Here is a 12489-nt window from a genome sequence, read left to right as displayed (position 1 = left end):
CACAGCAATCAGCCTGGAGCCTCACTGCTCTCCCACCCACCCTCTGAAACCTCTCCCCCTCTCTCCCCCCTCTCTCCCCTCCCCCACTCTCCCCCTGCCCCCCTCTCTCCCCTCTCTGCTCTCACACTCTCTACCCTCTCCCCTCCCTCCCCTCCCCACTCTCTCCCCTTTCCCCCCTCGCCTCTTGTCAGGAGGTTGTGGGTTCAAGCCCCCAGTGCTGGGGGGTGAGAGAGCATCACATTAATGGAGACGCTGTTTCAGAAGAGATGTGAAACTGTTCAGGTGGAAGATAAAGATCCTATTAGAAAAGAGAAGGTGGTTCCCGGCTCACCGTCCCCAGATACAATCACTCGCTCATTTTATAGCTGTGCGCAAGTTGGCTGCCATGTTCGACCACAAAACACACAGTCACTACACTTCACAGTAAACCCTGTGAAGCGCTTTGAGACATTGTGATGACTTATCCCGCCTGCAGGTGTGTGTGTCCGGTGTCGGGGGGGATTGTCCTGCGACAGCTCACGCGTGGCGGGGGCCAGTTATTCTGTCTCACGCTGAGGCCCCCACACCGTACGTGTGACACCCCTGATTAACCCCTTCAGTCCCTGCTCCGAGGTGGCTGCTCCCCGTTCAGGCGCGCGATAAAAGATCCTGCGGTGCTACTGAATGAGAGAAGGGAGTATCTCTGTGGCTCCCGGTGTCCTGCCCAACAATCCCCTCCCGTGACACTGGGTGGTGCGGTGACTGTGTTGGGGCCGCGGCTCTCACAGCCGTGTTGAGCAATGTGGGAAGTTCTAGCAGAATTCCCGGCTGACTGTCCCTGATCTCGGCTTCACAGAGACACCTGTTCCCCTACCACAGCCGCCTGGCCGACTACCAGATGGAGAAGAAAATCGGCCGGGGGCAGTTCAGCGAGGTTTACCGGGCAACCTGCCTGCGGGATGGCAAAGCCGTGGCTTTAAAGAAGGTTCAGGTTTGTTCATTTCTTGCTGTCTAACAACAACAACAACAACAACAATGTAACAACAACAGTGTAACATCATCTTTGATAACAACAATAACTTAATAGCATCAACAACTGACCAACAACCGAGTCCTGTAGCTCAGTGGTTAGAGCATTCGCTTTGCAAGTGAGAGACCTGAGTTCAATTCCAGGCAGAGGGCGAAACCTCGGGCAAGTTTCCTTACTCCACACAGAGCCTAATAATAATCCCTCCAAAACCAAAAACAATAATAAATTGGTCATTTTCAATCTACGACTGTTTGTGGGACATTGCTGTGCGCAATTGGCTGCCGCGTTCACCCACAAATATACAGTCAATTCACTTTACAGTGTGTTCTGTGAAGCGCTTTGGGACGTCCTCCCGACGTGAAAAGCGCTATATCAAATGCGAGGATTATTATTGTTATTATAACAACAACAATATCTGACCCCCTCTGTGTTATCTGTTTCTCTTTTGTATTCTCAGTTATTTGAAATGTTGGATGCCAAAGCGCGTCAGGACTGTATCAAGGAGATTGACTTGTTAAAGGTGAGCAGGCGGGAGAGGGGTGGGGGGAGCACTGAATTGTGAATTAACATTTCTGTGTTTCTCTCTCTTGTTCTCTCCCTCTTCCCTCCCTCTCTCTTTCTCTTACCTCTCTCCCTCTCTCTTACTCGCTCTATCTCCCCCCGCTCTCTCTCTCATTCTTTTTCTCTCCCTCTCCCTTTCCCCCTCTCCCACTCTCCAGCTCTATCTCTCTGTGGAGCCACTTACTATGGGCGACATGATGGGTGTCCCAGGGTGTGTTAATCGGCCCGGAGACGGGGACACAGCTTCCATTCCCCCCACACACACAGCGAGGTTAAGCCAGGGGTGAAAGGTCAGAGCTGTACCCCGACTCTAACCCACTGCACCCCCCCAGCCCCGAGACTATCAATTCTTTGTTACAGCTTCTTCTGGTTTAGGTCTTGAATCACAATCACGAGACGAAAGGAGACCAAGATCCATCCAGTTCACCTTCCACCATCCTGGCAGTCGCTGGCACACGTCATGTCCAAACTCTCTCTGTATATATCCACTGCAGTGTTGGGGGGCAGCGCAGTGTTGGGGGCAGCGCAGTGTTGGGGAGCAGTGCAGTGTTGGGGAGCAGCGCAGTGTGGGGGAGCAGCGCAGTGTGGGGGAGCAGCGCAGTGTGGGGGAGCAGTGCAGTGTTGGGGGAGCAGCGCAGTGTTGGGGGAGCAGCGCAGTGATGGGGGAGCAGCGCAGTGTTGGGGGAGCAGCGCAGTGTGGGGGAGCAGCGCAGTGCAGTGTGGGGGAGCAGCGCAGTGTTGGGGGCAGTGCAGTGTGGGGGAGCAGCGCAGTGTTGGGGGCAGTGCAGTGTTGGGGGGCAGTGCAGTGTTGGGGAGCAGCGCAGTGTGGGGGAGCAGCGCAGTGTGGGGGAGCAGCGCAGTGCAGTGTTGGGGGGCAGTGCAGTGTTGGGGAGCAGCGCAGTGCAGTGTTGGGGGAGCAGCGCAGTGTTGGGGAGCAGTGCAGTGTTGGGGAGCAGCGCAGTGTGGGGGAGCAGCGCAGCGCAGTGTGGGGGGTGTTGTGCTGTGGGTGATGTTGAGCTGCGCTCCTGTCTGTGTCCCTCAGGGTCGATGTTAATGATTCCAGATCAGTGGTAATAATAATTACTTCATAATAATTACTCAAATGAAACCCATCACTAACTGTTACCTCTTAAGCTTCACTCACTCTCACTGACACTGGGTCACACTCACTGGCTTACACTTATGCACACTTTGCTCACACCCACACACTCGCCCTCACTCTCTCACACTCACACTCACACTCGCTCACACTCACCTCGTACAGCAGACAGCCGAGGGACCAGATGTCTGATTTGAAGTTGTAGCCGTTCTCGTGGATCCTCTCTGGTGACATGTAATACGGAGTTCCCACTGCAACCGCCAAACACACACATCAGCCTCTGTGCCGCTGCAGAGCCCCAGCGCAGCGCAGCGCAGCGCAGCGCAGCCTGACACACATGCTCTGTGTGTGAGCCACGCTTTCCCACAGCCGGCATCTCCCCCCCTCACGCCCCGCCCTTCCTCCCCCCACAACCCTCGCTCCCCACTCATTTACCCCCACTCCCGCCTCGTTCCCCCCCACACCCCTCGCTCCCAACCTGGCCTCCCCCGCACCCCCACCCGCTGCTCACCGAGTGAATGAGCGGCTGTTGTGTTGGAGCTGAAGAAGCGGCCGAGCCCCAAGTCTCCCAACTTCACAGCCCCGGTCGCTGTGATAAACACATTCGCCGGTTTGATATCTGAACAGAGACACTGTCAGGGCCTGTGTAACACACTGCGTCACTGCTCCGCGCTGTACTGCGCTGTGTAACACACTGCGTCACTGCTCCGCGCTGTACTGTGCTGTGTAACACACTGCGTCACTGCTCCGCGCTGTACTGTGCTGTGTAACACACTGCGTCACTGCTCCGCGCTGTACTGTGCTGTGTAACACACTGCGTCACTGCTCCGCGCTGTACTTCGCTGTGTAACACACTGCGTCACTGCTCCGCGCTGTACTGCGCTGTGTAACACACTGCGTCACTGCTCCGCGCTGTACTGCGCTGTGTAACACACTGCGTCACTGCTCCGCGCTGTACTGCGCTGTGTAACACACTGCGTCACTGCTCCGCGCTGTACTGCGCTGTGTAACACACTGCGTCACTGCTCCGCGCTGTACTGCGCTGTGTAACACACTGCGTCACTGCTCCGCGCTGTACTGTGCTGTGTAACACACTGCGTCACTGCTCCGCGCTGTACTGTGCTGTCTAACACACTGCGTCACTGCTCCGCGCTGTACTGCGCTGTGTAACACACTGCGTCACTGCTCCGCGCTGTACTGTGCTGTGTAACACACTGCGTCACTGCTCCGCGCTGTACTGTGCTGTGTAACACACTGCGTCACTGCTCCGCGCTGTACTGTGCTGTGTAACACACTGCGTCACTGCTCCGCGCTGTACTGTGCTGTGTAACACACTGCGCCACTGCTCCGCGCTGTACTGCGCTGTGTAACACACTGCGTCACTGCTCCGCGCTGTACTGCGCTGTGTAACACACTGCGTCACTGCTCCGCGCTGTACTGTGCTGTGTAACACACTGCGTCACTGCTCCGCGCTGTACTGTGCTGTGTAATGCAGTGCTTCACTGCTTTGGTGCTCCGCTGTGATGTGTCAGGCGGTGTGTGTGTGTGTCAGGCGGTGTGTGTGTGTGTCAGGCGGTGTGTGTGTGTGTCAGGCGGTGTGTGTGTGTGTCAGGCGGTGTGTGTCAGGCGGTGTGTGTGTGTGTCAGGCGGTGTGTGTCAGGCGGTGTGTGTGTGTCAGGCGGTGTGTGTGTGTGTGTCAGGCGGTGTGTGTCAGGCGGTGTGTGTCAGGCGGTGTGTGTGTGTCAGGCGGTGTGTGTGTGTATCAGGCGGTGTGTGTCAGGCGGTGTGTGTCAGGCGGTGTGTGTGTGTGTCAGGCGGTGTGTGTCAGGCGGTGTGTGTGTGTGTCGCGGTGTGTGTCAGGCGGTGTGTGTGTGTGTCGCGGTGTGTGTCGGGCGGTGGGTGTGTGTCAGGCGGTGTGTGTGTGTGTGTCAGGCGGTGTGTGTGTGTGTCGCGGTGTGTGTCAGGCGGTGTGTGTCAGGTGGTGTGTGTGTGTCAGGCGGTGTGTGTGTGTGTGTCAGGCGGTGTGTGTCAGGCGGTGTGTGTGTTTGTCAGGCGGTGTGTGTCAGGCGGTGTGTGTCAGGCGGTGTGTGTGTGTGTCAGGCGGTGTGTGTGTGTGTCAGGCGGTGTCGGTGTGTGTGTCAGGCGGTGTGTGTGTGTGTCAGGCGGTGGGTGTCAGGCGGTGTGTGTGTGTGTCAGGCGGTGTGTGTGTGTGTGTCAGGCGGTGTGTGTGTGTGTGTCAGGCGGTGTGTGTGTGTGTCAGGCGGTGTGTGTGTGTGTCAGGCGGTGGGTGTCGGGCGGTGGTGGAGGTCTCACCTCTGTGCATTACTCTGCGGGAGTGCATGTGCTCCACACCACAGCAAAGCTGCACAAAGTATTTCCATATTGTCCGCTCAGGGATCAGTCGCTGCTGTTTCTTAAAATACTGAAACAGTGAAGAGGAGAATCAGTCCCTGACCATCACCCCCGGCCCCAGCACAGCCCCAGCACAGCCCCAGCACAGCCCCAGCACAGCCCCAGCACAGCCCAGCACAGCCCAGCACAGCCCCAGCACAGCCCCAGCACAGCCCCAGCCCCGCACAGCCCCAGCACAGCCCAGCACAGCCCCAGCCCAGCACAGCCCAGCACAGCCCCAGCACAGCCCCAGCACAGCCCCAACCCCAGCAGCACAGCCCCAGCACAGCCCCAACCCCAGCACAGCCCCAGCACAGCCCCAGCACAGCCCCAACCCCCAGCACAGCCCCAGCACAGCCCAGCACAGCCCCAGCACAGCCCAGCACAGCCCAGCACAGCCCCAGCACAGCCCCAGCACAGCCCCAGCACAGCCCCAACCCCCAGCACAGCCCCAGCCCCAGCACAGCCCCAACCCCAGCACAGCCCCAACCCCCAGCACAGCCCCAGCACAGCCCCAGCACAGCCCCAACCCCCAGCACAGCCCCAGCACAGCCCCAGCACAGCCCCACCCCCAGCACAGCCCCAGCACAGCCCCAGCCCAGCACAGCCCAGCCCCAGCACAGCCCCAGCACAGCCCAGCACAGCCCCAACCCCCAGCACAGCCCCAGCACAGCCCCAGCACAGCCCCAACCCCCAGCACAGCCCCAGCACAGCCCCAGCACAGCCCCAACCCCCAGCACAGCCCCAGCACAGCCCCAACCCCCAGCACAGCCCCAGCACAGCCCCAGCCCAGCACAGCCCCAACCCCCAGCACAGCCCCAGCACAGCCCCAGCACAGCCCCAACCCCCAGCACAGCCCCAGCACAGCCCCAAACCCCCAGCACAGCCCCAGCACAGCCCAGCACAGCCCCAGCCCCAGCACAGCCCCAGCACAGCACAGCCCCAACCCCCAGCACAGCCCCAGCACAGCCCAACCCCAGCACAGCCCCAACCCCAACACAGCCCCAACCCCCAGCACAGCCCCAACCCCCAGCACAGCCCCAACACACCCCAGCACAGCACAGCCCAACCCCAGCCCCAACCCAGCACAGCCCCAACACAGCCCCAACCCCAGCACAGCCCCAGCACAGCACGCCCAACCCCAGCACAGCCCAGCACAGCCCCACCCCAGCACAGCCCCAGCACAGCCCAACCCCCAGCACAGCCCCAGCAAGCCCCAGCACAGCCCAACCCCCAGCACAGCCCCAGCACGCCCCAGCACAGCCCCCCCCAGCACAGCCCAGCACAGCCCAACCCCCAGCACAGCCCCAGCACAGCCCCAGCACAGACCCAGCACAGCCCCAACACCCAGCACAGCCCAGCACAGCCCAACCCCCAGCACAGGCCCAGCACAGCCCCACCCCCAGCACAGCCCCAACCCCCAGCACAGCCCCACGCTGCTCCCCAACACTGCGCTGCCCCCAACACTGCGCTGCTCCCCAACACTGCGCTGCCCCCCAACACTGCACTGCGCTGCTCCCCAACACTGCGCTGCGCTGCTCCCCAACACTGCACTGCTCCCCAACACTGCGCTGCTCCCCAACACTGCGCTGCCCCCCCACACTGCACTGCGCTGCTCCCCAACACTGCGCTGCGCTGCTCCCCAACACTGCGCTGCTCCCCAACACTGGGCTGCTCCCCAACACTGCGCTGCTCCCCAACACTGCGCTGCGCTGCCCCCCAACACTGCGCTGCGCTGCTCCCCAACACTGCGCTGCTCCCCAACACTGCACTGCGCTGCTCCCCAACACTGCGCTGCCCCCTAACATTGCGCTGCCCCCCAACACTGCGCTGCTCCCCAACACTGCGCTGCCCCCAACACTGCGCTGCTCCCCAACACTGCGCTGCTCCCCAACACTGTGCTGCCCCCCAACACTGCGCTGCTTGCTCCCCAACACTGCGCTGCTCCCCAACACTGCACTGCGCTGCTCCCCAACACTGCACTGCGCTGCTCCCCAACACTGCGCTGCCCCCCAACACTGCGCTGCCCCCCAACACTGCGCTGCTCCCCAACACTGCGCTGCCCCCAACACTGCGCTGCCCCCCAACACTGCGCTGCTCCCCAACACTGCGCTGCCCCCAACACTGCGCTGCTCCCCAACACTGCGCTGCCCCCCCACACTGCACTGCGCTGCTCCCCAACACTGCGCTGCGCTGCTCCCCAACACTGCGCTGCGCTGCCCCCCAACACTGCGCTGCTCCCCAACACTGCACTGCGCTGCTCCCCAACACTGCGCTGCCCCTAACACTGCGCTGCCCCCCAACACTGCGCTGCTCCCCAACACTGCGCTGCCCCCCAACACTGCGCTGCTCCCCAACACTGCGCTGCTCCCCAACACTGTGCTGCCCCCCAACACTGCGCTGCTCCCCAACACTGCGCTGCTCCCCAACACTGCACTGCGCTGCTCCCCAACACTGCACTGCGCTGCTCCCCAACACTGCGCTGCCCCCAACACTGCGCTGCCCCCCAACACTGCGCTGCTCCCCAACACTGCGCTGCTCCCCAACACTGTGCTGCCCCCCAACACTGCGCTGCTCCCCAACACTGCGCTGCTCCCCAACACTGCACTGCGCTGCTCCCCAACACTGCACTGCGCTGCTCCCCAACACTGCGCTGCCCCCAACACTGCGCTGCCCCCCAACACTGCGCTGCTCCCCAACACTGCGCTGCCCCCCAACACTGCGCTGCCCCCCAACACTGCGCTGCTCCCCAACACTGCGCTGCCCCCCAACACTGCGCTGCTCCCCAACACTGCGCTGCCCCCCACACTGCACTGCGCTGCTCCCCAACACTGCGCTGCGCTGCTCCCAACACTGCGCTGCGCTGCCCCCAACACTGCGCTGCTCCCCAACACTGCACTGCGCTGCTCCCCAACACTGCGCTGCCCCCTAACACTGCGCTGCCCCCAACACTGCGCTGCTCCCCAACACTGCGCTGCCCCCCAACACTGCGCTGCTCCCCAACACTGCGCTGCTCCCCAACACTGTGCTGCCCCCAACACTGCGCTGCTCCCCAACACTGCGCTGCTCCCCAACACTGCACTGCGCTGCTCCCCAACACTGCACTGCGCTGCTCCCCAACACTGCGCTGCCCCCCAACACTGCGCTGCCCCCCAACACTGCGCTGCTCCCCAACACTGCGCTGCCCCCCAACACTGCGCTGCTCCCCAACACTGCGCTGCCCCCCCACACTGCACTGCGCTGCTCCCCAACACTGCGCTGCACTGCTCCCCAACACTGCACTGCTCCCCAACACTGCACTGCGCTGCTCCCCAACACTGCGCTGCGCTGCTCCCCAACACTGCACTGCTCCCCAACACTGCACTGCTCCCCAACACTGCACTGCGCTGCTCCCCAACTCTGCGCTGCTCCCCAACACTGCACTGCTCCCCCAACACTGCACTGCTCTCCCAACACTGCACTGCTCCCCCAACACTGCGCTGCTCCCCCAACACTGCACTGTGCTGCTCCCTCAACACTGCGCTGCTCCCCCAACACTGCGCTGCTCCCCATCACTGCACTGCGCTGCTCTCCCAACACTGCGCTGCTCCCCCAACACTGCGCTGCTCCCCCAACACTGCACTGCTCCCCAACACTGCACTGCGCTGCTCCCCAACACTGCACTGCTCCCCCAACACTGCGCTGCTCCCCCAACACTGCGCTGCTCCCCCAACACTGCGCTGCTCCCCCAACACTGCGCTGCTCCCCCAACACTGCGCTGTGCTGCTCCCTCAACACTGCGCTGCTCCCCCAACACTGCACTGCTCCCCATCACTGCACTGCGCTGCTCTCCCAACACTGCGCTGCTCCCCCAACACTGCGCTGCTCCCCCAACACTGCGCTGCTCCCCAACACTGCACTGCGCTGCTCTCCCAACACTGCACTGCGCTGCTCCCCTAACATTGCACTGCTCCCCCAACACTGCTCCCCCACACTGCGCTGCGCTGCTCCCCCAATACTGCACTGCTCCCCCAACACTGCACTGTGCTGCTCCCCCAACACTGCGCTGCTCCCCCACACTGCGCTGCACTGCTCCCCCTGCACTGAGCTGCACTGCGCTGGACACTCAGTGTAAGGATAGGAACACAAGGGTTTGAGTTTGAATTGTTATCGCTGTTCCCTCCTCACAGATGGCCGCCCTCCAGAGTCCGTTTTATGGGGATAAGATGAACCTTTTTACTCTGTGTAAAAAGATTGAGCAATGTGATTACCCCCCACTCCCCACACAGCACTGCTCCGAAAAGGTAAGAGCGACGCAGGACGCAGAGGGCAAGGGGGTGGGGGAGGGATCGCTTTCCTGGTGTAATAAGCCCTCCGTCCCCCACAAAAATGTGTTCACTCAATCCACGACTGTTTGTGGGGACGCTGCTGGGCACAATTGACTGTTGCGTTTCGCCCACAAAATACAGTCACTACACTTTACAGTCAATTCTGTGAAATGCCTTAGATGTGATAAGGCACTATATCAAATGCAAGGATTACTCTTAAGTGTGGTGACTGTGTGTTTGTGGCTGAACGTGTCAGACAGTTTTAAGCACAGTAACCTATGAAGTGACTGACCAATTTGAGGGGTGGGGAGGGGGGGTTGTCAGCCAACAACCCAGAGAGAAACTCCCTTGACTTTTCAAACACACCCCAAGGTCCATCGATTCGGCCGTCTACCATCCTGGTCGTCACAGGCTACAATTATGGAAATGTTGATAGCAATTAATTCTGTGTGGATTAGTCTCCAACACAGTGGGAAGCTTTGGGATCCTGGGATCTAATGCTGATGGCATTGGTTTGAGTGGGTCAGACATTCGCAGCCTCTCTCTGCCTCGAGACACTGTGTTCCGTTTCCTCCGCTTGATTCTGTGGGAAACTCCGAGACCCTGACTCCTGAATGCTTGATCCTCGCCTCTCATTAACACTTCCTCCTCCCAACCTTCCCAGGCTCCGGCTTTACTGCAGAGCTGTGTTATCATGTTGCTGTAATTCCCCCCGGAGATCAGGGAGAGCGAGCAAAGCTCTTTGTATAATCTCGCCTCCGCCTCCCGTGTCTCCCTCTCTACAATCTTCTCACCAGCTCAGACCCGTGGCCTCTGGCCTCCAACTTCGCTTATATTTTCATTTCAGTTTCCCGATGCTGTGAGTCCAGCGACACACAATACAATTTATCATCATGTTAACCATCGCCACATGACGCCTTATCATGCCTTGGAGACGCCTCAAAGCGCTTCTCCAGATTTACCACACCGTGTCGTGACTGTCCGCCAACCGATTTGTGCACAGGGACGTCACACAAACAGCCGTGAGTGCAGGGCCTTTAGTGTGGGGAGGATGTCCAAAACCACCTGACGATCGTGACAGTACTTCACGCTGGATAAGTCTCTCCAAACCCGTTCTCCACTGCAGAATGCACAGTCAACAACAACAGATTACACTTGTGTAGCGCCTTTCACATTGGGAGGACGTCCCAAAGCCCGGGACGTTACAGTGAAAGCCACGAACTATAGCAGGTTCCATGATAATGAAGACAGAGATTCCCCTGGAGGCTGTTGGGCTCTCACTCCCCTCCGGTCTCAGGCTGAGAAATCCCCTGAATCCACAGGCCCCGGCAGTGCTGATCGGGCGGCTAATTATCAGCCTGGCTCTGCTCAGCGACTGACAGGACCTCGGCCGTTTGCAAACCCGTGTGGTCTTTAAAAATTATTTCTTGAATGTTTAATATGCGGAGTCTGAGGCTCGTCTAGAGGTTGGGCAGAGGGTGTGTGTGGTGCAGGCAATAATTATTTAAGCGTTGGTGTCTCTGGGACGCTGCCCTGCGCGAGGACTGCTATGTAAATGCAAGTTGTTATTGTAAAGCACCGCTGTAACCACATCACTCTCTCTCTCCGCAGCTCCGGCAGCTGGTCAGCATGTGCATTAACCCCGAACCCTCCCTGCGGCCAGACAGCAGCTACATGCACCAGATCGCACGGCAGATGCACAGCCGGACGTCGAGCACCTGACCTGCGCGGCTCCTCACACGCTGACACTGGGGGGTGAGCAGCCACACAGCCCCCCCACCCTCTCAGGCTGGTGAGCGAGTGAGCGAGCGCTGCTGCTGTCGGGAGTGAACCATCGCCTGGGCACGGCCTCGCCGCAAAATAGATTATTAGCTACTGTTAGAGACAGGATTCACGTTCCATCACTTGTCCACGAGTGGAGAAGAGGATTGATCGTCTCCGAGTCTGGTTACATTTTTGAAACTGTTGTTTTATATCGTCCTTGTTTCATACTTATTCTGTCTTAAAACTGAGACGTGATGGAAACAAACTGCATCCATGGTGCAGGACTTGGATAAGATGTGGGCAGAGATATACACACACAAGACACACATACATACATATACACACACACACGCAAACACAGTGGTATTAAATGTGTAACGGTCAGTATGATGGGACGGGAATTGACGGGGCTGCTCCCTGACTCTCGCTGGTTCATGTTCAGCGTTCCCCGGAGTGGAGCGGGGTGGGGTGGTAGGGTGGGGTGGGGTGGATAGGGAGGAATTTAAAGGGAAAATGAACAACATTCCCACAAATTATACAAGACCCAGAACACATTGTGGGCAACAGTCACCTCCCCACTCCCTTTCCCTCCACTTGGTACAGCCACAACTCTCCCCCCCCCCCGAACTGCACACACAGAGCCACAATCTTCCGACTGTTTAAAACTCGACTGTGAAAAGTTTGTCAAAAATGTGATTGATTTCCTGTGTAAACGCGAGGTATATTTTTGGAGATCAGGGAACAGATTACCTGCCGGTGTAAAACCTGCTGCTCAGCCACACGGTGTGACAGAGCGGTTTTGTGGGTCAGCACTCTGGTGACTTCCAGAGGAACGAGAGCCCAGGGACCCGCACGGACTCAACATCAGCCACCGATACAAGAGCCGGGTTCGAGTCCTGTTATTTATGTGTTTTTTTGTTATTCTCTGGACTTTTAAAATATACACATTTGACATGGATTGAATTGCTGACGGTTGCCACAGCAACACGGTGTGTAAAGAAACTGTAAGAGGAGAATGTTATTTAACGTGTTTTGACGCCGTCACAAAGATGACCAATTAAAATTGATGGATTTAAGTCGATTTAAGTTTTTTTTTTAAGGAACACAACAGGCTGTGCACGGGATTTAAAACTCACCGGGTTTAACCACACGCTTTGTGACTACAGTGATACTGACTCACAACCACCAACTCGGGAGTAGGGAAAGTTTTAATTGAAACGCTTGTTCATTGGCTGTGGGGTTGTGAAGGAACCAGTTACCCCAGTCCTGTAGCTCAGTGGTTGGAGCACTCGCCTCGCAAGCGAGAGACCTGGGTTCGATTCCCGGGCAGGGCGAAACGTTAGGCAAGTTTCCTTACC

General features: G+C 59.0%; 2 protein-coding genes and 1 non-coding gene across 3 annotated transcripts in view; 2 read left to right on the top strand and 1 right to left on the bottom strand.

Annotated features, from left to right (window-relative positions):
• LOC103173511 (serine/threonine-protein kinase Nek6-like) overlaps positions 1-1945 on the top strand; it is a 12864-nt gene extending 10919 nt beyond the window's left edge. Inside the window, exons 3-5 of the mRNA XM_042337447.1 lie at positions 836-970; positions 1467-1529; positions 1931-1945. Of these exons, the coding sequence (XP_042193381.1) occupies positions 836-970; positions 1467-1529; positions 1931-1945 (213 nt within the window). The remainder of the gene's footprint in view (positions 1-835; positions 971-1466; positions 1530-1930) is intronic.
• Positions 1942-5156, bottom strand: LOC103173769 (serine/threonine-protein kinase Nek7-like). The gene is made up of 4 exons (XM_042337446.1): positions 4983-5156; positions 3181-3288; positions 2826-2920; positions 1942-1947 (listed from the first exon to the last, which is right to left on the bottom strand). The coding sequence occupies exons 1-4, from the start codon at positions 5008-5010 to the stop codon at positions 1942-1944; spliced, it is 237 nt and encodes a 78-aa protein (XP_042193380.1). The 5' UTR covers positions 5011-5156.
• Positions 5157-9233: 4077 nt separating this feature from the next.
• Positions 9234-12207, top strand: LOC103191162. Its single transcript, XR_006085268.1, has 2 exons — positions 9234-9343; positions 10979-12207. It is a non-coding gene; the product is annotated as an uncharacterized LOC103191162 (transcript).
• Positions 12208-12489: the final 282 nt, after the last annotated feature.

This window comes from Callorhinchus milii, unplaced genomic scaffold (assembly GCF_018977255.1).
Source record: "Callorhinchus milii isolate IMCB2004 unplaced genomic scaffold, IMCB_Cmil_1.0 Scaffold8, whole genome shotgun sequence".
In the NCBI taxonomy this organism is placed as follows: Eukaryota; Metazoa; Chordata; class Chondrichthyes; order Chimaeriformes; family Callorhinchidae; genus Callorhinchus; species Callorhinchus milii.
Note: the sequence above shows the minus strand (reverse complement) of the source record. Positions and strands in the feature narration are given on the sequence as shown.